General features: G+C 37.2%; 3 protein-coding genes across 4 annotated transcripts; all 3 read left to right on the forward strand.

The window, feature by feature from the left end:
* Window positions 1–856: 856 nt before the first annotated feature.
* Window positions 857–3,988, forward strand: LOC137711440 (increased DNA methylation 3). 2 transcript variants are annotated; one of them, XM_068450684.1, is made up of 3 exons: window positions 857–1,050; window positions 1,628–2,636; window positions 3,231–3,988. In XM_068450684.1, the coding sequence occupies exons 2-3, from the start codon at window positions 1,679–1,681 to the stop codon at window positions 3,464–3,466; spliced, it is 1,194 nt and encodes a 397-aa protein (XP_068306785.1). In that variant the 5' UTR covers window positions 857–1,050; window positions 1,628–1,678; the 3' UTR covers window positions 3,467–3,988. The 2 variants fall into 2 exon arrangements, with proteins under 2 accessions (XP_068306785.1, XP_068306784.1); XM_068450683.1 differs by having other exon boundaries at window positions 1,656–2,636.
* Window positions 3,989–7,337: 3,349 nt separating this feature from the next.
* LOC137711581 (probable inorganic phosphate transporter 1-9) lies at window positions 7,338–11,920 on the forward strand. Its single transcript, XM_068450833.1, has 2 exons — window positions 7,338–8,083; window positions 10,753–11,920. The coding sequence occupies exons 1-2, from the start codon at window positions 7,359–7,361 to the stop codon at window positions 11,567–11,569; spliced, it is 1,542 nt and encodes a 513-aa protein (XP_068306934.1). The 5' UTR covers window positions 7,338–7,358; the 3' UTR covers window positions 11,570–11,920.
* Window positions 11,921–14,744: 2,824 nt separating this feature from the next.
* LOC137709888 (protein CUP-SHAPED COTYLEDON 3-like) lies at window positions 14,745–18,247 on the forward strand. The gene is made up of 3 exons (XM_068448868.1): window positions 14,745–15,015; window positions 16,377–16,654; window positions 17,423–18,247. Exons 1-3 carry the CDS (start codon window positions 14,805–14,807, stop codon window positions 18,173–18,175), a joined length of 1,242 nt encoding a protein of 413 aa, XP_068304969.1. The 5' UTR covers window positions 14,745–14,804; the 3' UTR covers window positions 18,176–18,247.
* Window positions 18,248–26,339: the final 8,092 nt, after the last annotated feature.

Below are 26,339 nucleotides of genomic sequence, written 5' to 3' on the forward strand. Positions count from 1 at the left end.
AACAGAAATTGTAACCTTAAACTCATTAATACAATACATTTATTTTGTACATGTATTCTTGTTTGATTTGCTACAAGATTTTCATGCTTACACCCTTTGTTTGGATGAGGAAAATAATATTGGAATTTGAACAAAAGTTAGAACTTATAATTAACATGCACTGATTTTCTTGTTTGGATTTATAAGCATCGAAATTTAGAATTCCCACGTGAAAAAAAAAAAAAAAAACTTGAAATTTTGGACCTCAAATTCTCAAGTTTAAATTCCATATAAATTGTTGTTAATTTCTATAAATGAGAGTTTAAAAAATATAAAATAAAAACAAAAACCTGGCCGTGAGTGACTATCAATGTCATTCCCACCCTTGTTGCCGCCGCTTCCACCCACAATCATCACTACTGTTGCCAACACCACCCACCATCGTCATTGCCGCCGCTATCATCACCACCTATTATCATCACTATGTCGCCGCAACCACTACCCACCATCGTCATCACCATCACCACTATCAACTCCGCTAGTACATATCCTATTATCTGTCACATTATATTAATGACTCTTATTACTCATTCAATTTCGTATTTGAATTTTTTTTTTCTTTTTTAGGTTAACCAAAGAGAAAATTTTCAAATTTTAGATAAATAAATTCTACAATTTCGAATTCCAGAAAAAAAAAATTCATAACTTTAAAATTCCTTAAAAATCTTAAATTTCCTCGTCTAAACGTAGTTTAGTTTTCTTCTGATTTAACCGATTCCCTTGTGCAATAATACTTGGTTTTTGTTTTGGGCCAGAAAAAGTACCTGGGTTCTTTAATTGTTGCAAAACATGGACTCAGCCCATCCCCTCCACCGCCCCGCCCTCTGACATTTGCTTTCTTCTTCTTCAACCTCAGCAGACGGCAGCGATCACGTCTTCTGCTTCACTTCTCTATCTTCCTGTTAGTTTTTACTTCTAACTAACCCAGCTCCAGCCCTCTCTCTGGTAACCCCTTATCTGGTCTTTCTTCTTCTTCTAATCTTCTTCAATCGGCTCATTTACGAACCCCAGGTTAATTCTGATTCTTTAATTTCTGATTCTTAATTGCTTTTTGATTGAGGGTTTAATGTAGATTACATTTTCTGGTTAGTGGTTTCCATTTTATTTTTACTTTTTTATTCAAATGTTCCTGCTTTCTCAGTTCATTGTTATGCATTTGCTAACTCGAAACTAAACAAATTAAAAAAAAAAAAAAAGTTTAAATTAAAAAAAAAAAAAAAAAAAAAAAAACCCTATCTTCGGTTGACATATTTATTTATTTTAAAGGAAATTTTAAATTTTGAGTTAGATTCTATATACCCAGAATCCCATTTTTAAATTTTCAAACGAAAGAATTTATTTTTAGCCAAGCTGCATTTGGGGTATGAGTTGATGTAAGAATCTGACCTGTAATCAGTGTAACCCATACAAATGCAAATTCTATTTAAAAGTTATGCTTTTCAGTTTTAAACCATATGGAAGTAAGAAAATAGATATTCTATGCATGTGGAATCTACTGATCTTGAAACTATGAAGAGAAATTTCATTTCAGTATGTTCTTTTGAATCATTTATTTATGTAATGAAGTTAGTTGGATTTACATTTGTAGATGGATCTCAATAATTTTGGTATTTTAGATTTAGAAGAATAAGCTAGGAGCATGGACTTAGAACCAAAAGACGATCCTCGTAAAGCTTCATTGAAACCGTCATTTGCGGACCAGCATTTTCTAGTCAACTTCATAATGGGAAATTACTTGGGTCCTGATGTCAATATTGATAGCCTGAGATACTCAGCATTTCAAAGGATAGTGGAAAGTTTGCCTCCATATATGTCAAGTGATTTGGGGCCATCATATGTCAGTGTGTCTTTTTTGGAGAGTTTATATTACTATATCCTGAGAAATGCTCACCCTAGTCTCATTTTGAGACCAGATATGTTGCATAAGTACTTTAAGGGCAGCCTAACCTTACCAAGTTCAGGGGTTACAAAAGAACGTTGGCACCAGTTCACAGATGTTTTTCCTTTGGCTCTTCATGAACAGATATGGTACCCAGAGAGCTTCAGAGTTGTTAAGGGGATTGTTTTGATTGATGATCCTGTTACATCATTTATGGAAGAAGATGTTCTTGAAAAGTTCAAATCTTTATCTGGTATAGATGGCCTGAAAATTGATATAGGTCAAACTATACGATATCAACATGAGTACCTGGATGGTGGAGAAAGTAAGTCTAATGGCTTGAATGACGATGGCAAGGAAACAAAGACAGAAAATATGTCTAATGGAAATGGTAATTCATCAGAAAGGTTTCTGAAAAAGTATAAGAGGAGGTGCGTCTCTCATTCTCTAGCAAAGCCAGCATCTCCCCTAGTTGTTTCTGAATCAAAGCATTATAACAAAGATGGATCTTCATGGATGAGCAATCCAGATGGCCCTGCCCTGATGCCCCTTATCTCTCTTCCTAATATGGAAGAACCTACTTCTGATTCTTCTATTGTTTTGTCTGGGACTGCCAGGAAAGGGGTAGTTGGACCACCAATTGGTCTAGTGGACATTGGTGTTAGCAAGGTTGCATATTACTTCCGGGTTGCTCTACCAGGGGTCAGGAAGGATTTTTGTATGTTCTCCCTTCCTTATTTCTTTTCATTTATTCGTGCTGGTTTATGCTATTAAAATGCTTATAGTTCAGTGTCCCCCCTTTTTTTTTTAAGTTCTCAAGGCACCTCCTCTACCTTTAATAGGATATTGTACCTCAGTGCATTGAGTAAAACAGAGTTAATCTGCAGTTAATGTTCCCATTGCTCCAAGATATAGCACTGTATGAATATTCTAGACAGAATTTTCTTAACAATTCGTACTTCTAATAAGTTGAACACCAGAAAGCCTCTTGGAGGGTTTATTATCCCCTCCCCACATTCTAGGCTAAGTGACTGCCGGGAATTTGTTTGAACCCATGAAGTGTATCTGAGCTAAAAAACAAGATACTGATTTACACATGAAAATTAAATTTGCATCTCCTCATTTACATCTATGCATTGGATCGAAATCAAAAGTTACATCTCCCGGGATGTAAAGGAGATGTAAAAGTGGCTTTGGATCCCATATATATATTTCCATGATTCAAGATTTTCTTGCATTTATGCTCTCTTGACAAGAAATCTTGAGCTCATGTTTGTTCAAAATTACAAGTTGATATTATTTGTGGCAACAGGTCAGTTTAGTTGTGAGATTGAATCTAATGGGAAGGTTCATCTCCAAGGCATCACAAGTGGTGGAAATCCCATAAGGAAACGTTCGCGTGTATTTCAGATGAAGTTGCAGCAATTATGCCCGGCTGGACCATTCACTCTCTCCTTCAGCCTCCCGGGACCTGTTGATCCAAGGCTCTTCGCACCACACTTCGGATCTGATGGCATTTTTGAAGGAGTTATCGTAAAAGACGAGTGATATATGTTGCCGAGTTACATACATTCTTGATGTAGCAGCGGTCGACGAAATGGTAGAATTTTCTTACTTGCCCAGTTACTAAGTTCGTAGTTTAGTAGCTCTTGCGTAAATGGTGTAGAGAAGTATTGGTAGGACTAGGATGTAGTTTAACGAAGTGATCCTCTTCCAACATCAAGTATGCCGATGCCGTCTGAGTAGAATTTGGCGGGATACTCATGCTAGATGAGTGCTGACACGTGGTGACGTCGTCTAGACAATCGACAGAAGTTAGGGCAAAGTATGGAGATCAGTTCTGTAATTTTCTTTTCTTTTGGGAAATTTTTAGTATGCCACTTCGATTTAGTGCGTTATTTTGATTTTAGTATTAGCTTTCCATTTGGTTCAATGGGCATCTACAAGCAACAAATCACATCGGTTACGCGTTTAATGATCAAAGATTTATACGTTCTAAGGGTCTAGCACGCGGGCTCTAAAATCTTAATGTATGTTTGGCACTTGTAATTCTTGAATGTCTCTTTCTTTTTTCCTTGACCAATTCTACCAAAAACTTGGCCACTAATTGGCAATTGGCAGCAGCTGTAGAGCTGTAGAGCAAACAAAATGTTGAAACTTGAATCCCAAGTCAACATCGCCATCACTCATCAATATGGATTTGTAATTGAATCATTCAATGTATTAGTATTTTAAGTGCGATTTTAATGCTATGTATCAGTCAATATTACGAACGTTTTAATCGTTAAATTTATTTTTTTTCAGCTACTTGTATTGTATCGTATGTTCTCAGTCTTTTGGTACTATTTATTGATGAGATGCATTGAAATTTTTTTCTAATATTTCCCCGAAAAGTCCAACATCTATCCTCGGAAAAGATTTAAGAGTAAAACAAACTATATCCTTTTTAATTATATGCTGTAGCCGGTACAAGAAACACGATGTAGCCATAACCGTGTGAAAATGACAACAGAATAAAAAAATAAAAAAGTCACAAAATTAAGTATTAGTTGAAATTCATATGATTCCGTATATTCGTGGAATCATAAAGTAAAATGGCATCATTTGCAGTCCCTCAACCTTTGATCACATCAAATGTCAACTTCGCGAAATAACCTCGTTCCTTCCTTTCCCCCGGGGCGCCGCCCCAGCCCCACAATCCCCACCCTCCAACCTAGTAATTAATGGAATAGGATCCTTGGATCTTTTTGGTGGGAATTCGGAATATCAATCAATTATGTCAATTTATCGTATATTAAGCAGTTAGAAATTATTTTAACATTGAATAGAAATAATACCTACTGAAAACTGGCCGTACGATGTACAATGAATGAATAAGATTAATTGATCCCTGAATCCTCACAAAAAGGATCCGAAGAGGATCCTTGTTTGTAATTAATTTCGTATGATTCTACGAGGAATGCAGACACAGTACCATTTCCTAATAACATATATTTATTGTATAAATTTAATAATTTTTACAAAAAAATTTGAATCGAAAATCTTTTAAGCATTCAAATATAAGAAACAACAAATTACCAAATAACATATTCATGATTAACTAGTCCATTTTTCTAAACATTTAAATGACTAAACAATCTTAAATTTAAATGATATTTTGTAAGAATAATCCTCAATGAAGGTTAAGAAATTGAATCATCGAAATTATACAATTTGTACAATAAATATATGTTATTCACAAGGTACGATATGTGCATTCTCAGCAGAGAGATGCAAGTATTATTCTATTACTAATATTATATGCTCTTTTGTATAAGTAATAGCATTTGAAGAAAATATTGGGAACTCACTGTAGCCAGTACCAATAGACTGACCTCATGAACTGGCCCAAAGAAAATAGTCCACCAGTTGTAGCTAAACTTTCTCAAACACTTGCTACCTTCGTAACCAAACACCCATCATCTTCCTCGGTCCATCTATTCTCTGTCAACTCTAACCCTCTCTTCTTTGGCGACCCCAACCCCAATTTTGTCCGGCGAAAATATTGGAAAATGAGTGTGTTGTAGAGGAGAACATGTTTGTTTGGTTTCACAAGTATGTTTGGATCCTGGTTTATGAAAGGACAATATTTAGGTACACACTATTCGGTATCCAAAATAGGATAATACTTAGGTACTCATTACTCAACAGAGAAGGAAACAAATTCTCTCCGGATCTGAGCCTAGGGATGAATAGATTCGGATCATTAAAATTTGATTTACAATTATTATAACTTTTAGGAAGGTCCCTATTTGTAGTCGTTGAATTAAATTTATATGATCCGATCTATTGATCTCTAATATCAGATCCGGAAAGGATCTGTGTCCAACAGAGAGTGCCCAATTTTCTGACGATTTTATCTGATCCGATAATTTTAAAACACCTGGCATTTCAACTCTCTTTCAATATTTGGCTATCTCTGTAACCAAACACCTCTCTTATTCTCCATCTTCTTTTCTTGCCCAGCCAATCCCTTTATTTCTCCGGCGACCATGGCAGATCCACCAAAGGTTCTCCGTCTGCCCAACCACCCATGTCTCTTATCCCTTGTCATCAAAATCTGTTACAGGTTGACCAATTTTTTTGTCGAAATCACTTGCTGATTGATGTTGCAGAGACTTTGGAGAAGTGGATGGGGTTCAGATCAACGGAGGAGAGATGGATAGAGTGGAGGTGTGCCGCTATGGTAGACGGTTGGAAGAGTTGGGATGACGGTTGGACAAGGGAGCGGAGATGGAGTCGACGATTGGAGAAAAGAAGTTGGAGGCGGGTGGTTGGGATGGAGCAGAACGATGTGTCATGGCAAGGAAAGAAGATGGAGAAGAAGAGAGGTGTTTGGTTCCAAAGATAGCAAAATATGGGAAGAGAATTAAAATGACTAGTGTTTCAGAATCATTAGGCCACATACGATGGTCAGTAAATAGTGTCCTCCTCAGTGAGTACCCAAGTATTATCCGCCAAAATATACTGACCTATTAAATGGCTAATAGTATTGCAACACCTGTCCATTTAATATTCACAACCAAACACCAATCCCAATTTGTACACGTAACCAAACACCCTTTTCGGTTTTCTCTTACCCGTGTCGTTGCAAACCTGAACAGCCTCACCTTCTTCCATGTCAATCAAAACAAAACCTTCCATAGAACCATTCCATAATTCGCTGCCACCTTCCTCCGCCGCTGCCATGGCTGCCACGAGAAATAAGGGGACATATTGGGGCCGGAGTCGATGGTAGAGACGGGGTGGGAACGATGGAGGGGGCGGGGTTGGGTCGACGGAGGAGACTGAGTGGGAACAACAGAGGCAAAGGTTGAAGGAAGAGAGGGATTGACTAGGACTTCCAAGAAGAAAGAAGATGGGGGCTTGGTGATCCACATAGCAAGAGACAGATGTTACAATATTATTGGTCCATGAGTATTTTGTTACTAGTTAGTCAGTACCCAAGTATTATCCTACGTGAAATTACAAGAATTACACGTATCTTAATTTTATTAGTCCATGTAAGTGTTCAGTAATATTTGGGTATTGATTGGTGACACTCGAGTATTGTGTTAACGCTACATTTATTATATTTTTTATATTACATCTTTATCATCTCTTTAATGGACTTAAGATATATTGGACTTCATTTTATTAGAGATATAATACAAATGTAGTAAAAACATGGTAAGAACAACATTTTTTTTAGGAAGGTTTAACAAAACACTTTCGGTACTGTTTACTTTTAACGAAAAATTATATTTATACATTTCCCTAATACTATTTACTATACCTTTAAAAATAGCTTTGCATTAGTTTTTTTTTCTTTCTTAAACTATCAAAGCCTATATATAATCTCAGTCCGTAGTACGAAGGCACACTAATACAGGTAGTCTATTGAGGCAAATAATAGTAAGTTATGGCGTTAAAAGTCCTTTCTGCTCTTGACACGGCGAAGACGCAGTGGTACCACTTCAAGGCCATCATCGTCGCCGGCATGGGCCTCTTCACCGACGCCTACGACCTCTTCTGCATCCCTCCCATCTTGCGACTCCTCGGCCGCGTCTACTACCAGAAAGACCGAATCTTCCGAGACCAATCCTTCGACAACGACGACAATAACTTCTTCGTTCGCACTGATGTGGCTGCGGCGCTCTTGTGCGTCTCTCTCCTGGGAACCGTCATCGGACAGCTCGTCTTCGGAAGACTAGGGGACCGAATCGGAAGGCGCCGCGTGTACGGGCTGTCCCTGATGGTGATGGTGCTCAGCGCCCTAGGATGCGGCTTCTCCGTGTGCACGTCGCCGGGCTGCGTTCTGGTGAGTCTTGGGTTCTTTAGGTTCATGCTGGGGATCGGGATCGGAGGGGACTATCCGCTCTCCGCCACCATCATGTCGGAGTTTGCCAACAAGAGGACACGCGGTTCGTTCATAGCAGCCGTGTTTTCCATGCAAGGGTTTGGGATTCTGGCTAGTTCCCTCGTGACGATGACGGTGTGCGGGATCTTCGACGGACCGTCGAATGCGAAGGGGAAGGAGAAGACTCCCAGCCAAGCTGACGTCGCATGGAGGCTGATACTGATGCTGGGCGCCATTCCTGCTGCCATGACGTATTATTGGCGTATGATGATGCCTGAAACTGCCAGGTAATTCCCTTAATTACTAATTATCTTAATTTGTTATTGCTATCAATCGAGTAATTAGTGTGACATTTGGGGTCGGTTTTATATGGTTATCATTAGGTTTCGTCAATATCTGTGCGTCCCAGGTCGCTTGGCTGTATATATATGTGTGCGTGAGAGAGACCGGCAGGGTTAACATTGATAATTTGACAAATGAAATGTATGAAATTTGATTAGGAAATTTGATTTCCTGAAAATTGATTAGGCCTGCGTGCATCAGCGTGCGTAAGGTTGACTCTTCATCAGTGTTCCCCTCCTTCTGTTGAATAAATTAATGGTTTGAAATGTTGCAACTGCAAGCGCCTCAGGATAGGGATTAGACATTACTCGCTGGATCCTTGAGATCCTAGGCATCGGTGATCGTAATCGTGATCGTGACTTTTCATTATAAATCGTACAGTCAGTTTTTATTAAGTACTATTCATATTTAATTTTAAATTTTAAAATTTAAAATAATTTATGATCGCACGATGTACGATAAACGATCACGATCACGAAATCTCTAGGATCCCTAAAAAAAGGATCCTCGCCGGATCCTTTTCCATTATTGAGTTTATTTTTCACTGATTATCAACCTCAGTTATTATTATTTTTTTTTAATTACATTGTGGTCGATATCATTCCTTATTTATAGGTTTATTTTGCCTTAATTTTAGGATTAAATATTTTTTCCTGCTCCAAATTTGTATCTCAATTCTTTTTTCTTTCTCCATCACAAATTAATTGTGTCGACTAATCTATGTTATAGGTATTATATATCAGCATATATACTAATACTAGTATGAACTTATAAATGTATGGAAAATAAATTTTTTTGAACTATTTTTATGTATGATAGGTGGCATAATAGTTCAAAAAAATGTATGCATTTGATGTGAGTAGCCACATCATTTGAAATAATCAGATTTTTAAATTTAGTTCATTATTTAATAAACTAATAATTAAGAAAAACTAGTTAATTAAATGATGATTGTGGTATACGAGGAGTCTTTCTCTTTCCTTTCCTTGGGTTTTGCAAATTTTTCAAACTGAAAATATGACTTTAGCCCCTGAAACTCAAGTTTCTTTACATAAAACCCGACATAGTCTTTTTATCTGAATAAAACCCAATGACTAGGCTCCACATAAGTAAATTCATTAATTTTGTTTGCCTTTACACATTTTTCATTTTTTAGATACCTAAAATACCCCTAATTACCGTTTTGATGTAGACATTTAATTCTATGCATATTTGAAGGGAGAAATTAATAAAAAGAAATGTATTAATGAAGTCGCTATCATTTCAACTCTTGCATTATTGTATGTCGTCTTTTTGACATTAATAAAGTCGCTATCATTTCAACTCAAAAAAAAAAAAAATTAAATTAATTATAGAATAAAAAATGTTATTTGATTCAAAATAAATTTATCTATATTTTATATGATAATATAGGTAAATTTTTCCACACATATATATTAGTAGTAAAATATGCCCAATATATATAATAATGCATGAAAATAATTCACCAACAAATAAAGGAAATTTGATTAAAAATTAATATATCTATTGCTTTTTGTTTATGAATTTCAATTCTTTTTTTATATTACAAACATAATGTACCTACAATATAATTTACCTATTGTTTAATCTTATAAGAAAATAATGTATCTACTATTTTATTTTATTTATTTATTTATTTATTTTTGTTTTTGTCGAATATGTACTGTTTTATTTTAATGGAGATAATTTGTCTTGGTTTAATTTTTACGAAATTATTTATGCACTGTTTAACTTTCCCAAAATAATGGAACTACTATTTTAATTTACCTACAAAATAAATACTATTTGATTCAAAATTAATTTACTTATATTTTAAATATAAATATAGATAAATTATTTTTAACAAGCATATATGATAACAAACAAAAAATGCCTAATGTATGTAATAATCTAGGTAAAATAATTTACCTACAACATAAAAGAATATTAATTGGTTTTTTGTTGTTTTATAAAACAATATTATTATTTGATGCTAAATAACTGATTGTACAAAGGATTTTTCTTTCCAAAAGAAAAATGTGCCCATAAATTGTTTATGAACATAGCTAAATTTATATATATATATATATATATATATATATATATATATATATATATATTCCTAATATTTATCATACAAGAAAGGTAAAATTTTCATATGGGGTTAATTGCTAATCATAATTAGGGTGGGTAATAATATTTATTGACATAACTAGAGTTTTGTGGCATAAGTTGTAAATATGTGATGATAATTGGTTACATATTTGTCTACATGGTATTCTATTTGAAATTTGGGTTTTATTTGGAAGTTTAATATTATGTGGGTTTTTGCTTGGAAAATAAGAGTTTCAAGGGCCTTTTTCTAAAGAACCCTTTTTCAAATGATATGGCTATCCACATCAGATGTCACCTAAGATGGTATAGAAATGTGGTATAAAAACATGGTATGAATAACATTACTCATTTAGATATGTAAATGTAATATTGAATTGAGATGGTAACACCATATATATGAAAGTGTAAAAGGGATGACATGGATGCATGCATGCATGCCTCCGTTTTCTTGTAACTATGTAAGGTTGAATCCCTTATTATTACTTTGTTTGATGATCAGATATACAGCACTGGTTGAGCTAAATGTCCTCCAAGCGGCAAAGGACATGGAGAAAGTGTTGGATGTCTCAATGAGTCAAATTGTAGAAGATGAATCATTGTCATTGCCACAAGATCCACCATCCTATCCCCTTCTCTCCAAGCAATTTTTATGTCTCCACGGCCGTGATCTCTTCGCTTGTTCTGCTTCATGGTTTCTTGTCGATGTTGTCTTCTACAGCAGCAACCTTTTCCAATCTCAAGTATATGGAAAATTCCTCCCGAAAAAATACAAAGTCAACGCCTATCAAGATGCTCTATTTGTTGCACTGCTGCAAGCCATAGTTGCAATGTGCTCAACAATTCCAGGTTACTGGTTCACTGTCTACTTCATCGATCGAATTGGAAGACGCAAAATCCAAATGATGGGTTTTCTTGCCATGGCATTGGTTTATTTCGCGCTAGGGATACCCTACAAGTTTTATTGGGTAACGCATGTCGATGCAGGCTTCATGGTCCTCTACGGCCTCACTTTCTTCTTCGCAAATTTTGGACCAAACACCACTACTTTTATAGTGCCTGCTGAACTTTTTCCGGCACGATTCAGATCGACTTGTCATGGGATATCAGGGGCCGCTGGGAAGGTTGGGGCCATTGTTGGAGTTATAGGGTTTGCGTTAGTCTCACGTGGTAAAACAGAGGAGCATCCGGTAGAGATGACGGTCACATTGGTAATTTTGGGCGGAGTTTGCATTTTGGGAACGATGGTAACGTATTTTTTCACACCCGAAACCAATTGCAAATCACTAGAAGAGAATGAGGAATATGATGAAGAGTAACTGCTGCCGCTTCAGAATTATAATGCTACTCGTCCCATCTATTTGTACGATTATTTGTAACATATCTAATAGAGTATGATCCACTACACATGCAGGTCTCATCTTTACTTGAGAGATAGTACAAATAATGATTGGATGGTAAGAAAAATATTTTTGGGTAATTTTTCCTTCAACGTGTGTTTTAATTATGTTTAGAATTATGCATATGTCTATGTCCTGTACATTAATTATAGGCTCAGATTTGAGTGAGATAAAAAATAAGTAGTGGATTATATATATATCAAGGCTTGTGCACACGTTGTGATACTTGTTAGTTATCATTAACTTCTGTTAAGTATGAGTGGCAAATAGATGCATGATATTGCAAGTGATCCTTTACCACAATAGCGGAAAAGTGTTGTGTCATTGTATGATGGCGTGAGTTCAAACTCCATCGGTAACTAATCTAACATTTAACTTACTAACGTTATCGCTCGATTAAAAAAAAAAAAAAAAAAAAGATGCGTGATATGGTAATACGCCAATTGTTAGAGTGCACTAACAAACTGAAAATAACAGTCAAAATCAAAATTATAACAATTTTACAAAGTTGCTGTGGTGTAGTGGTTATCACGTTAGTCTTACAAACTAAAAAAAATTATAACAATTTTATTAACAATATAACAAATTACGTCTAATTGCGCTTCAACAATTTATATACAGAATTTGAATCTGTCCACCACGACTACTTTATCTAATTTTATATACTTGTCCACCACGACTACTTTATCTAATTCAAGTTCCTAATACCAAGAACCCTTCCGATCAGACTAACCAAGTGTCAGTGTGTCACTGGCAGTTGTGCCCTTTCTGTTAAAAGGATGAATCCCTCTAACCAAAGTCAATTTAAAATTTGAATTTAAATATGAAAGGTTGATTTGATAAAAAACCAAGGATAAAATATCAATGAAGGCCCCATCTTTTTTACTATTAATATTTAACTACGCCTAAACCTTAAACTTCTTCAAGCGTGCAAGCCAATTTACTAAGTCATATTCTCATAAGCTTATAAATTCTTGTTGAAAAAACTTCACTTCATCGACGCGGAACAAAAGAAGTTAGCTTATTTTTCATTTAAACTTTCAACACTAATTTGACATCGGCATCCCAAACAATTCGATGAGCTAGGTCATTACATTATAACAATTGCATGCAGCAAAGATTGGCTAAAGAATGACGTCATGCATGTAGGCTTATGTAAGCTAGCTATGTGGGGGCGTTGTTATCTTTTAAGTGTGGAGCACAAATCAATTATGTACGTTTATACTATACTGTCGTAATCACCCAAACCCAGACGAAACAGGCTTCATGCTTCAGGTGCAGCGCCGACGCCATTGAATATTGTCACCACCTCCCTCCCTCCCCCCACAACCCGCAAATTAATTAGGTTAACCAAAGGAAAAGAGGAAAAGGACCACATTCTGATGAACTACCACTGTAGGTCCTCATGTTTACCTAAACACACCACTATCATATTCTGAGTAAAACTTACACATATTTGTCATTTTGTGGTGCTGGCGGAATAGGTTTCTCAAAAATTTATATCCGATAAGTTACTAAACAGTAAACATACAAGACTTCCGACCAAGAGGAAAAAGACCAATAAACAATTTACATTGTAGGCTCGAAGCACGATTTTTTCGTTCTCAACTGTTTTTTCATAACTAAAAGATGTATGGAGGACAATACTCGGTGCGCTTCAACTGTTTTATACTATTATCAAACTCAAATTTTACTTATTTAGATATTGTCATTGCTCTCTTACTTCTATCGTTATTATTAATAAAAGTTCATTATGCGAAAGCTTTTTTGTATGAAGCCATTTTCATTAAAACCCTTAACAAATATTGACATTAAAAAATTAAAATGAGTGTAGAGATACAAAATATAGGCTCGAATAAAGTTTTCCTAAAGTAATGATATATCATATATGCAATCCAAGTTACACTCTGGTCGGTTGTTGATCGATAATTTAACAAAGACGAATGTACGAAAGTATATAATTAACTAGCTTATGCGGCGTCTTAGCTCTGCGTTCATCCTCACAAAGGAGCTCATGGTACGAAAGGATATGGAGAGCAATAGAAATAAAAATACACAAACAAAGAAACGTTGATAGTTGATCCAAATACTTGTTCAACTCATGATTCATGTATTCATTTTCATTATCAGATCAAAGTGCTTTCATAGAAGTCCTGAATCGAGTAGTAATCTTTTTGCGGAATCTGAAAAAAAAATATATATAAAAAACGTAACCCTGTTTTTTTATTAAATAGAGCTATGTTAATCAAGTGATATCATCCACAAACGAGCCGGGTGAAAGAAATTAATGTGGGTATAGATAACCACGATGATTCATTTTTTTTAACTTGATAAACGGATATGATAATAGCAAATTTTCGTGCAAATCTTAAAAAATATTTTACAAAAAATATGAGATAGCGGAGACACTATAAAAAGTCATACCTTGGTAGAGTATACTTAGCATTTTGCTTATGCAAATAACATAAAATTAAAGAAATATTCTCTCAAAATGGAACTCTTTATGAACTCTGGCACTTCATAAGTTAACATCAATTATGCGCTAAAATTATAAAATGACACAAAGTTTATAAAAAGCCCCTATTTCGAAAGAGTCTACTTACTATTCCACCTAATTAAAATTATACATCAATCATTGTTTAATTAAAGAAAGAGAATAATCATTACTTAATATAGTTAATCTTATATTATCTGTTCAAATGATGATATATGTATGGCGTCACTGTTGAAGGTTAATATAGACTAGGGCAGGGACCGTAGACTAGCTAGTGTACCTACTGCCTAAATAGCTGTTAAAGAAAGATATACTCACACACGCACGCATGAATCTCTGCAAAGAGCTTTTGCATTTACTCCTACCAGTCCTCTCTCATCACTCAACACTCATCATCTGCACTGATCACACAACAATCTCTCTTGCTTTTACAATTAGGAGTCGTTTTCATTGATGATCCATTCGCTATATATTTGCATTATTTTTCGGTTTTAGTGCACCGCCCCCTCCTATCCAAATCCCAGACTCTTCTCCTTTATATATGCATTGCAACGATCACTTTACCTTCATCGCATTAAAGAGTTAAGAATATCCAGAGCAGTCTGTTGCTTTAGTTAATCAGTATTATATTTGGTTTGGAAAATATATTTAGATTATATAATGTTGGGAATGGGAATGGAAGAAGTTATGAGTGAGCTGATGAATGGGGAGGATGAAAACGGACAAGGTTTTCAACCAGGGTTCCGGTTCCATCCGACGGACGAGGAGCTCATAACCTTTTATCTGGCTTCCAAGGTCTACAACGGCTCTTTCCGCGGCGTCCGCATTGCTGAGGTCGACCTTAACCGATGCGAACCATGGGAGCTGCCAGGTATATATCCTCAGCTAGCGCTATTCTTAAATATTTCTCTTCTGATGTCAAATGTATAATATTATATATCTATTTTGTTGGTGGGAAAATGGAAATGCATGTTTGTTTGTTTTCTTTTTAGCAATTTCTGCATGAGCTAATTAAGATAGTTCATTCGTATACAAAGTCCACGAAGAAAATTCATCTAAATTATGCTGCGATTCGATTTTGGGCGTAGAGGACTGAGTACGCTACTTTAATCAATTTGACTAGTTCTTCCTATGCATTTATCTTCGGGTTAATTATTTTCCATTAGTTTGTCTTAAATTAATTAGTTGGTAAATTATGTTATTACTCAAAACTGTAGATGGGATTTGTGGTAATTAATTCATTAGATATCTGATACTCAGTATTACGATTTGGTGGTATTCCTCTTCATTTGAAAGTAAAAGATCTTATATTCAAATAATTTAATACCAAATTAGATTGGCAATTATACGATATTGTTGATTTTTTTTTATTAATAAAAAAATATCAGTGTACTGACTGAGAAAAATTAATTAGATATCTAGCAAATCCAAGTAATAAATGTTCTATTATGATTGGAGCAAGACAAACAATCATTTTATCTCATATATAGATCTCAGACCAACGGTTAATACATTCCTTGTTCAGTTGAATGTAAATATATGTATATATGTATATATATTTGGCAGTTGAACATGCAAAATATTTATGGCTCTGGCCAGAAAATCTATCTCCTCCTGCAATTGCACACCCAGTAGTGCAGAGCAGTCATCCACCTCATTATTTAATGCTCGATCTGACAAATTTCAATCACTTCATAAATGTGTCGTCTCTTTTTAGTTTGGCTTATTAATGATATTCATTCCTGTTTTGTATTGTATTTTCATATTATTTTAAATGATATTTGATGTAGATAATTACATCATTTGAATTAATTAGATTTTTTAAATTTAGTTGATTATTTAATAAATTAATAATTAAGAAAAATTAGTTAATTAAATGATGATTATAGTATACGAGGAGTATTTCTCCTTCATTTTCTTGGATTTTGCAAATTTTTTAAATGATTAACTGTCCACATCAGATACCACTTAAAATGATATGAAAATATAGTACAAAAACATAATATGAATAACATTACTCTAGTTACCTAGGCTATGTTAAGCAGCTATCTATTCATGCAATTATGTATCATGCAAAATATCGTATGAAACGAGTTTACTGTTCCGATGATGTTATAAAGATGCACACTGTTCATATAGCAAACATAATTAGAGTGGGGCGATGAATTTATTTCATCCAAGTCTTTTCTTTGTTTCATGTGATTTAACTGTTGATGATGGTGGTGCATGCAGACGTGGCAAAGATGGGAGAAAGAGAGTGGTACTTCTTCAGCTTGAGGGACAGGAAGTACCCAACGGGGATGAGAACCAACAGAGCGACCGGAGCCGGCTACTGGAAGGCCACCGGCAAAGATAGACAGGTCTTCAGTGCGTCGACCGGAGCCCTACTTGGCATGAAGAAGACCCTTGTCTTCTACAAGGGCAGAGCTCCGAGGGGCCACAAGACTAAGTGGGTCATGCATGAGTACCGTCTCGACGGCCACTTCTCGTCCTATCGCCACGACTGCCAGGTATGGACCCACAACCCCTACCTCCACCCGTGCACATGCACACCTATGACCTAAGTTTCCCCGTGTTTGTACGTGGGAATCCAATTTACCTGTCTAATCTACACTCTAGGGCGTTGGGAGGGGTTGGAATTTTAGCTTTGCGTTTTATAGATTCACTTGCTGCAACTGCATATTTTACCCTCTCATTTGTCGCTTTCCGGGGTTGACATTTGCTTACTCGGTATTTTCACTAAACCATTGTCGCTTTTTATTATTTGTGGACTTTACCTTTTCATCACCAGTTGAATGCGATTTGATTGATTTAACAATTAACCTACTATATGATCGCGCGCTTTATCGCAATGTTAAAAAAGTATTCAAGTGCATCGGTGTCGATTCGATTCTCACTAGGTTCTATTTTTTCAAAAAATTAATTTTTAACCTACTAACACTACCAGTTAACTCAAAAAAACAATTAACCTGCTATACATCTGTCTTGGTGCCAAAAAGTTGAACGCTGCCATATTTCTTACCCTTAATAAATTATTTACTTAGCTTAGGATGGTTTTATTTTGTTAAAACTAAAAACTTGTTTCATAACTATTTTATTGAGTTTTCAAAATTCAACGTTCAATTCCACTTCTCAAAGAATGAAAACCAAAAAGCAAAATTGTAAAATGAAAACAAAATGATTCTCAAATGATCTCTTAACTAATCATCTAAATTAGTTATTTATGAAATTGTGATATTGTAGTCCTCAAATAATAATAAATGCTTGTGTTTTTGCAGGAGGAATGGGTGATATGCAGAATAAATCACAAATCCGGGAAGAAGAAAAGCCCACTACTTGATCACGAAGCTGCTGCTTCAGCAATTTCAAATTGCAATTATCTGCCTCCATTGCTGGATCCATCTCCAGCATTATTATTGCAAGAATCATGCCATGAATATCAGAATCCAATACAATTGCAAGCTCTTCCTCCTCCAATTCACCAAGAAAATCATGATACCTTCTCCTCTTTCCCAGCAATAAATGCCTTCCAAACCCACCAATTACCCTCTTTCTCCAGATCCCTCCTCTTCAAATCCCTCTTCGATCAAGATTGCAACAGCAACAGTAGTTCTAGTACTGTTCCCAAACAGTGCAAGACTGAGCTCGCCAACTACTTCTCCCGTTTCCAAACACCGGATAACAGTCATAACAATAATAATAGCACTCGCAACAACTTGCATGACTTGAACTTTGTGGTGGAATTGGAAAAGAATCATGATCATCAATACCAGCCAAACCCCCCGTACCATCATCTTCATGATCAATACAATGATCTCCTGCCTTTTGATTATTTGGACTACAGTACTAGTGTGCTGGGGTTCTCATCAGCAGAAGCAGCAGAGGCTACTACCAGTACTAGTACTGCGACTGCTGCTGTTCATGCTCATGACACGTCTCCCTCAGTTGTTTTCACCAGGGCCGGCTTTCAGACCATGTTAGATCTTCCTCCCATCAAACTCCCTGGAGAATCTTGCCGACCCTATGCATAATCATTAATGCTGGATCATGTGTGCCAGCCAATATTATATATTTTGATATATATTATTTACATGCAGGTAATGTAATAGGACAATACTTGGTACCCGCTAGGGACTAGTGAATGCTAAACCTAGGTTTAATTCCTGAAATGTGTATTTGTTCTCATAAAGGATTTGGGTTTAATTCTTCAAATGTGTATTCGTTCTAGCAAAGGAGGCAAAGATATATAATACAACTTTAACTAATATGGCAAGAATAAATAATAAGGCCTAGCCTAATTGCAAGGAAACCAAATAGTAACAAAACCCGATAATTCACCAAAGTCAACTTATGTTAAAAACTCACGCCTACGGTGAGTACCCAATTTACCAACCCTTATCTAAGGTTAGCCCATTATTACATGGGTAATGTAAATAGGACAATACTTAGGTACTCATTTGTTGAGAATATGAATGCCACTAGTGAGTCCTCAATCATTCCCTTCTCCGGCGACCCCAACCCTCAATCCCTATCTTCTTCGGCGACCTCGAACCCAACCTCATTCTCTATTTCTCCTTGCGACCCCAACCCTCAATCCCTATCTTCTTCGGCGACCTCGAACCCAACCTATTCTCTCTTTCTCCTTGATGGCAATGACGGTCAAAGATGAACCGTCATGTTAGGGAGGGAGAGCGACAAATAAAGGAGAGAAAAGAAAGTTAGTTGTGTGGATGCAAATTTCCGTCTTCTTGATCTTGGATAAAATTGCACCTACAAAACAATTAACACCTTAGGGCAAGACCAAGAGCCTCACGCGCCCATGATGAATGAGGGGGGGGGGGCTTTGGCCGAAGAACATCTGATGCCAAAGTTAGAATTTAGAGAGAAAAAGTGTTTGGAGAATTTTTGGAGTTTTACAAGAGTGTGGACTTCCCCTTTCAAAGAAAATGGAGTCCTATTTATAGAGCATGGCCGGCCCTTGGATGTTTTTTGGGGTGTAATGGTGATTAATTTGGTGATTAATGGATTAATTAGGAATTAATCCATTAATTAGCCTAACAAATTTAATTTATAGGGAAGGTTTTGAAGGTTATGGAATGATTTCCTTGTAGAGGATATAGAGTAAAGATGAATGAGATAAATTTGAACTTGTTACCTATTTTGGGCACTCTTGACTCGTTTGATGAATGATTCTCCACTGCTCGCGTGTAGGAAACCCGGTGTGTCTCGAGGGTAATTTTGTCCTCTTCACCTAAAAATCCACGTGTCACCTCTTGATTATTTTTGTTTCCACAGATGCCCCCACACTACTGGGTTGCTCGTAGGAAAAAGCAGCAGGTGTAGAGATCTTCTTGCTCTAGGAAACTTAGGACTGCTTCCTATTTTGATGTAGATTCCCTTTTTAATATGAAATTAGATCCTTCTAGGAAAGGGAAATAAATTTCTCTCAAAGCCTATTTAAGTCCACCTTAAGTGGGTTGTTAAATCAACTTTGGAGAGCGATTTATTCTACCCTACAAGAGAGAGAAAGCTTAGAGGATATTTGTTCCCCTTCCCCTAGCAATCTTCTACACTTACCCGTGCAAAGGACCATCTTTCGTTGCTTTCTTCGTCTTCTTCATGCCGCAAAGCTTAATTCTCCTTATCTTCTTCTTGGGAGATGCTGCCACAGGGCAGCCGTTGGGGTGGTGCGGCACGTCGGTTGGCAGAGGCTAGGAGTCGGTTTGTTATGGGCTAAGGAGGTGGTGTGGCATGGGCCATTGCTTGTGCTACTCGGAATGGGCCGAGGAAGTGGCGTGGTATGGGCAACGGTTTGGGCTGCTTGTCAAAAATGACGAAACTGCTTAAGTTTGATTTCTCAGCTGTCGTAGATGGAGCAGTCAAGGATAAAGCTACCCAGATCAGAGCTGCTGAAGATGAAGTGTCAGATGAGTGAACTGTTAAGTGCAAAAATGGTTGCTGCCCCCTCACCATTTGCTGCCTAGTTAATCTTTAAGTATTCGATCTTTTAAGCTATGTGGCCTTCTTGCACTGGAGAGCTTACCTAGATGGGTGTCGGGGAATTAGTTTATCCTCTCATATTGGAGAGCAATTAGTTTATCTTTTCGCACTGGAGAGTAGACCCATACGAGTGTTGGGGAATTGGTTTACCCTTTCACACTGGAAAACAATTAGTTTATCCTCTCACACTGAAGAGTAGACCCATACGGGTGTCGGGGAATTAGTTTACCCTCTCGCACTAGAGAGCAATTAGTTTATCCTTTCGCACTGGAGAGCAGACCCATAAAAGGTTTTGAGCAGTTCTTGTGGACAGCAGTTGAGCCAGGCTTATGAATAACTTCTTGAATCTTCATTAAGAATAAAGAAATAAATCAACTGTGTCGGAAGGTAGAAACTGCATAACAAGCTGGATAATCTTCAGCTTGTGAAGCTTTGTTCGTCGAGCTGCTTGAGACTTCGAACTTATTTGGGGAAAAAAAAAACCAAACAAGGTTTAGGGGGTGATGGAGACTTCCACTGCTTGTGTAGGCCATTTTGTTGACCTGTCAAGATACTCGTCACATCGGCCCTCATTTGTCAGCTTCTCAAGTTACTGCTTCTACTTCAGGCAGCTGTTGGTAGTGTGGCCCCGTCCTTGATGGAATGCGCAATACTTTGTGTGATCCAGCCTGGTAAGATCGCCTTTCATGGGTGGCGGCAGTTATAACCAAGGTTTGTTCTTGAGCTTGCAGAGAATTTGGCCGATTGGAATTGTGAACTTTGTGAATGTGTCAGGCGCTGAGTCTTTTCTAGTCCGGGAATGTTCCATGTGCTTCTTTTTCGACTCGTTTTTGTTAGACTGCTTAGCCTCGTCCTATAATGCATGCTTTTCTGCCAAAGCATACGAAGCTGCTAGGGTCAGTTCTTCTCCCATGATCAGTTTTCCGAATAAAGGATGTTCGGTGGGAAGCCCATTTCTGAATGTTGCCATTGCTATGTCTTCATTGCAGCCAACAATTTTGGCCTTCTCCGTTTTGAACCTCTTGACATAGTCGCGAATTGTCTCCCAAGGGTCTTTTACGATGCTAAAAAGATGGTTGGATGTCATTTTGATTGAGCGGTTAGACGAATACTCTTTAGTGAAAACAAAGGAAAGTTAGTTGAAACTCCGAATCGATTGCGGCGGTAGAGTGTGAAACTAGTCTTGTGCTTCGCCTTGTAGAGTTGTGGCAAAAATTTTGCACATAAGCGCATCGTTGTTCCTGTAGAGGATCATGGTACTGCGGTAGTGCTTGAGATGTCGATCTGGATCTTCGTCTCCCTTGTACGGAATGAAGTGAGGCATAGTGAACCTGCGAAGTGGACTGTCAACTCGATTTCATTCATGAATGGTGACATGTTTATGTTGGTAATGTCTCGTCGAAGCACATCGTCAGCATCCTCATTACGTTGGAAATTACGCAATCGTTCATTTAGGAGCCTCTCAACTTCTTCTTGAATTTGCCTCTGTTGGGGCAGTGGAACTTTTGACTGCCCTCGGTCGTGACCTATGGGTTTGGGCTGCTCTTCCCTATGCTTGATTGGTTTGTGTCGCGACTGCGATGCATGTGGCATGTTCCTGGCTGGCGAACGGGCTGCTCGTAAGCTACCGGTTGAACTTGAGTCAGATTGAGTGACTGCTTCTCTCCGTCTGCTGTGCTGCCTACTCCAATGTGAGGTGGAGAATACTCCTTGCGAGCCTAGTTGTGAATGAACACTTCGTTTGGAAGGTTGTCCATGTTGATAATTGGAGTGTGACCTTAACCGTGAACGTATGCTCATCCATAGGCTTGATCGAAAATATACGCTCATCTGCGCGCTAAGATGAGAATATATGTTATCCCAAGGACCCAAGCGGGAGCGTAAACTACCAGAACGCTCAGATTGTGGCTGGTTGATGGGCCGCTTGCCTGGACGTTGGTAGATAGGTTCATCTGCCCTTGTCCTACTTCGAGACACCTCGTCCGGGGCACGTTGGATCTTGGTGCGTTACAAGAGTTGATTCACCAAGGTTGTCTGTTGTGCAAGTGCGCTCGTTAACTCTATGACTTGTCGAGACAGGTGTTGTTCGCCATTTGGATTGGAAGAGCTTGGAAGGAATATACCTCCTTGAGCAGTGGAAGTGTGGTAGGCTTCGGGCTTGAGATTTGAGTTGGGAAATGTCAAATTTGAGAAGAAATGTGGTGAAAATACCCTCGGCTTGATGGTAGGTCCGAATGGTTGAGATAGTCTTGGGCCGACTTGGGTTGCTTGGGAAGCCAAGGGGGTAGGCTGGGCCGCGGGAGTAGGCTGGGTCATGGGAGTAAACTGCTAGGCAGGAGCAGGCTGGGCCACAAGAGTGGGTTGCTCGGCGGGAGCAAGCTGGGCTGCAATAGTGGGCTGCTCGATGGGTGATGCATGCGAGTGCGAGGCTTAGGCTGGGCTTGGCAATGCATCGGGCTCGCGTTGGGCTTGCTTTGGTGGCACGGCTCGGGTCATGGTAGTGGTGACACCATGGACCTCGCCACGGGTGGCTATCGTGGTAGCCACCGCGGTGGTTCCCGTGGTGGAAACTCGTGGTGGTGGTGCCGCTTCACCTATTATCATATTTAGCCTCATGGATCACTGTAGTCCCATCTCTTGAATGTTGGAATTTTCACTTGTTGAATTTTCTAAATTTTTAGCCATTGTACTTCTCTTTTACGTTTTATCAAAGAATCTTTGCAAATAAAAAATTCTAATAATAAGAACATACGAAAATATACAAGTGGACTATAAATTAGAAAATAGAGAAAAAAAAAAACCTTTTATGTGAGAGTCTTCTATGAGTGTGTATTTCTCTCCTCTCAATGAAAGCACCAATTTGTGGATGCAAATTTTCGCCTTCTTGATCTTGGACAAAATTGCACCTACAAAACAATTAACACCTTATGTCAAGGCCAAGAGCCTCACGCGCCCACGATGAATTGGGGGGGGGGGAGCTTTGGTCGAAGAACCTCCGATGCCAAAGTTAGAATTTAGAGAGAAAAAGTGTTTGGAGAGTTTTTGGAGTTTTACAAGAGTGTGGACTTCCCCTTTCAAAGAAAATGGAGTCCAATTTATAGAGCATGGATGACCCTCTTTGGAAGAGAGTGGCCGGCCCTTGGATGTTTTTTTAGGGTGTAATGGTGATTAATTTGGTGATTAATGGGTTAATTAGGAATTAATCTATTAATTAGCCTAGTTAATTTAATTTATAGGGAAGGTTTTGAAGGTTATGGAATGATTTCCTTGTAGAGGATATGGAGTAAAGATGAATGAGATAAATTTGAACTTGTTACCTATTTTGGGCACTCTTGACTCGGTTGATGGATGATTCTCCACTACTCACATGTAGGAAACCCGGTGTGTCTCGAGGTTAATTTTGTCATCTTCACCTAAAAATCCACGTGTTGCCTCTTGATTATTTTTGGCTCCACAAGATGTTTTATTAGGTGTTCAAGAGCATCTCTAAAGGGCCTTTAGTACTAAGACGTAGTAGTATTCTTCTTCATTTGTAAGTGAGGTTTCTTTTAGGTCAAATTCTCGCCAAAAGTGAAATTAAATCCTATTATTGCTAGTCCATTGTGAGGCTAAGCCCATCCCCTGACATCCCGCTTGTGTTTCAAGTGTTTGATTGGTTGTTTCGATAAATGAAAACAATTATAGAATGACATTGTTATTTAACATATAGGGTGGAGTAAAAAATTGCAAAATGTCAAATTGCCCAATAGTCATAAAATATCATTTTAATGTTTTAAATTGGACATCTCCCTTTTTCTTTTTTTGAACAAATGATATTATCTACACTAAGGGGTGGGAGAGTTGGCTAAGCCTCACAATGAGCACCATAATATGTGGTTCAAATTCATCTTTGGCAAGAATCGAACATAAGACCTCTTACTTACAAGTGAAGAGGAATATCACTAGACTATAGCACCAAGTGACAAAAATAAATAAATAAATAAAATTTGACATCTCATTTGAAGATGCTCTAAAAATGTTTAGTTACAAGAATATTGTATTAAATTTTTTTTTAACAAATAATATTATCTACATTAAAGGAAATGAGGTAGGCTTAGTCTCACAATAGGTTAGCAATAATGTGGTTCAAATTCGTCTTTGGCAAAATTCGAACTTAAGACCTCTCACTTACAAGTGAAAGAAGAAATTGTATTAATTTGTTTTAAAATATGATATGTATAATGATTTTAGTGGGCCATCTTAGAGGTTCAATAAATTGGATAATCTCTACCAAATAACGTCCAACGGTCGTTGTAGCCTCGTTGGGTCGATAAAATCTATGCACTGTTGAACACTTGTTGCGCTTTAATCAAAATGCAAGGGAGTAATTAATTTAGGATTTTGTTTCAAATAATTATTTATATTTTGTCAACTCATCAATATAAAAAACGGCATTAATAAGTTTAAAATATACAAAATTAAATTGATGAGTTAATAAAATATTTAAAAAAAAACATTTGTGTTTGATAACTAAGAAGAAATCATGATCTCAAGATCTCAGACATTCAAGATATTAAGAAAATGCAGAAAAACTAAGAACAAGAGAAAGAGGGAATCGTATGAAACAAGCTATTTATTTCACTACGATGAAGAGAGAGAATCGTATGAAACAAGCTATTTATTTCACTACGATGAATCTTGATGTTTACAATTGGTTATCCAACTATATATACTTTCACAATTATAGTTGTCATATTAGAAAACTTAGTAACTAAGCTAACCAAATGTTGAGGTGTACAATCTAACTAAGTGTTGAGGTGTACATTCTGTTAATACTCCCCCTTAACACCTGGGATATCCTAGCCTGAGATTGGAACAATGATGAACAAATAATGAACTGTGTAAACCTTTAGTCAATACATCTGCAATCTGAGCTTCTGTGGAAATGTATTGAACTTCCAAATCTCCTTTTTGCTCTCTTTCACGAATTAAATGGAAATCAGTGTCTAAGTGTTTAATACAAGTGTGAAACACCGGATTAGAACACAAAGCTAAAGTGGAGAGATTGTCACAATGTAATAACGGGGCAGAAGGAATAAACATATGAAGACCTTTAAGAACCAATCGAATCCAAGCAATGTCAGCCGCTATATTGGCTAAGGCTTTGTACTCAGCCTCTGTGGAACTACGAGACACACTTCCTTGCTTCTTAGATTTCCAAGAAATTGGATTAGATCCCAGAAAAACAACATATCCAGTTGTTGACCTTCGAGTATTAATATTTGCTGCCCATAACTTTCATATCAAACACAGTGGCCAAATCATCTAATACTTGATGCACCAACTTAGAACATGATCCAGTGATGATAATGTCATTGACATATAGTAGAAGGATCACCACATTACTGCCACTAACTTTCACAAATAAACTGGGATCTGAATGAGAAGATTGAAATTGCAAGGCTGGAAGATAGCTTGTAAATTTTGCATTCCAAGCTCTTGGAGCTTGTTTCAGATCATACAGGGACTTTAGAAGTCTACAGACATGAGTAGGATACTTAAGATCTTGAAATCCCTGAGGTTGTTTCATAAAAACCTCTTCTTGCAATTCTCCATGTAAAAAGGCATTCTTAACATCTAATTGCCTTAATTCTCATTTGTAGATAGCTGCCAATGACAACACAAGACTAACTGTGGTATGGCTAACAACTGGACTGAAAAGTTTCTTCATAGTCCAACCCTTGTTCTTGACTGTAGCCTTGGGCAACAAGCCTAGCTTTGTATCTAGAAACCTTCCCTTCTTAATCCTTCTTGATCTTATACACCCATTTGCTGCCTATAACATTTCTATTTTCTGGATGAGGTACCAATTCCCAAGTACCTTGTTTTTGAAGAGCATTAAACTCTTCTGTCATAGCAGTTCTCCAAGATTCAGACATGACTGTTTGTTTATAATGTGTGGGCTCAGAAGAATCATGAATATCCAAGATAGCAGTAAAACAACAAAATGCAACATCACCATTATCTAAGTTAGGAGAGACTTCTGGAACAGACATAGAGACAGGATAAGCTGCATAATTTTGTCTCTGTATTGTACCACTTTTCAACTAAGTAACCATATTATGTGTAGAAACATAGGTGGCAGTACCAGGAATGATAGTATGAGACTGATCATGTATATCATTCAAATTAAATGACTGAGCACTTGACAAATCA

This window comes from Pyrus communis, chromosome 12 (genome assembly GCF_963583255.1).
Source record: "Pyrus communis chromosome 12, drPyrComm1.1, whole genome shotgun sequence".
Classification (NCBI taxonomy): domain Eukaryota; kingdom Viridiplantae; phylum Streptophyta; class Magnoliopsida; order Rosales; family Rosaceae; genus Pyrus; species Pyrus communis.

What these genes read in the sequence shown, in the direction of transcription:
- LOC137711440 (XM_068450684.1), top strand. Translation starts at nt 1,679, where the DNA reads ATGGACTTAGAACCAAAAGACGATCCTCGTAAAGCTTCATTGAAACCG. An exon ending in AGGGGTCAGGAAGGATTTTT is followed by an intron (nt 2,637 to 3,230) that starts GTATGTTCTCCC and finishes TTGTGGCAACAG; the next exon opens with GTCAGTTTAGTTGTGAGATT.
- LOC137711581 (XM_068450833.1), top strand. Translation starts at nt 7,359, where the DNA reads ATGGCGTTAAAAGTCCTTTCTGCTCTTGACACGGCGAAGACGCAGTGG. An exon ending in ATGATGCCTGAAACTGCCAG is followed by an intron (nt 8,084 to 10,752) that starts GTAATTCCCTTA and finishes TTTGATGATCAG; the next exon opens with ATATACAGCACTGGTTGAGC.
- LOC137709888 (XM_068448868.1), top strand. Translation starts at nt 14,805, where the DNA reads ATGTTGGGAATGGGAATGGAAGAAGTTATGAGTGAGCTGATGAATGGG. An exon ending in CGAACCATGGGAGCTGCCAG is followed by an intron (nt 15,016 to 16,376) that starts GTATATATCCTC and finishes TGGTGCATGCAG; the next exon opens with ACGTGGCAAAGATGGGAGAA. An exon ending in CCTATCGCCACGACTGCCAG is followed by an intron (nt 16,655 to 17,422) that starts GTATGGACCCAC and finishes GTGTTTTTGCAG; the next exon opens with GAGGAATGGGTGATATGCAG.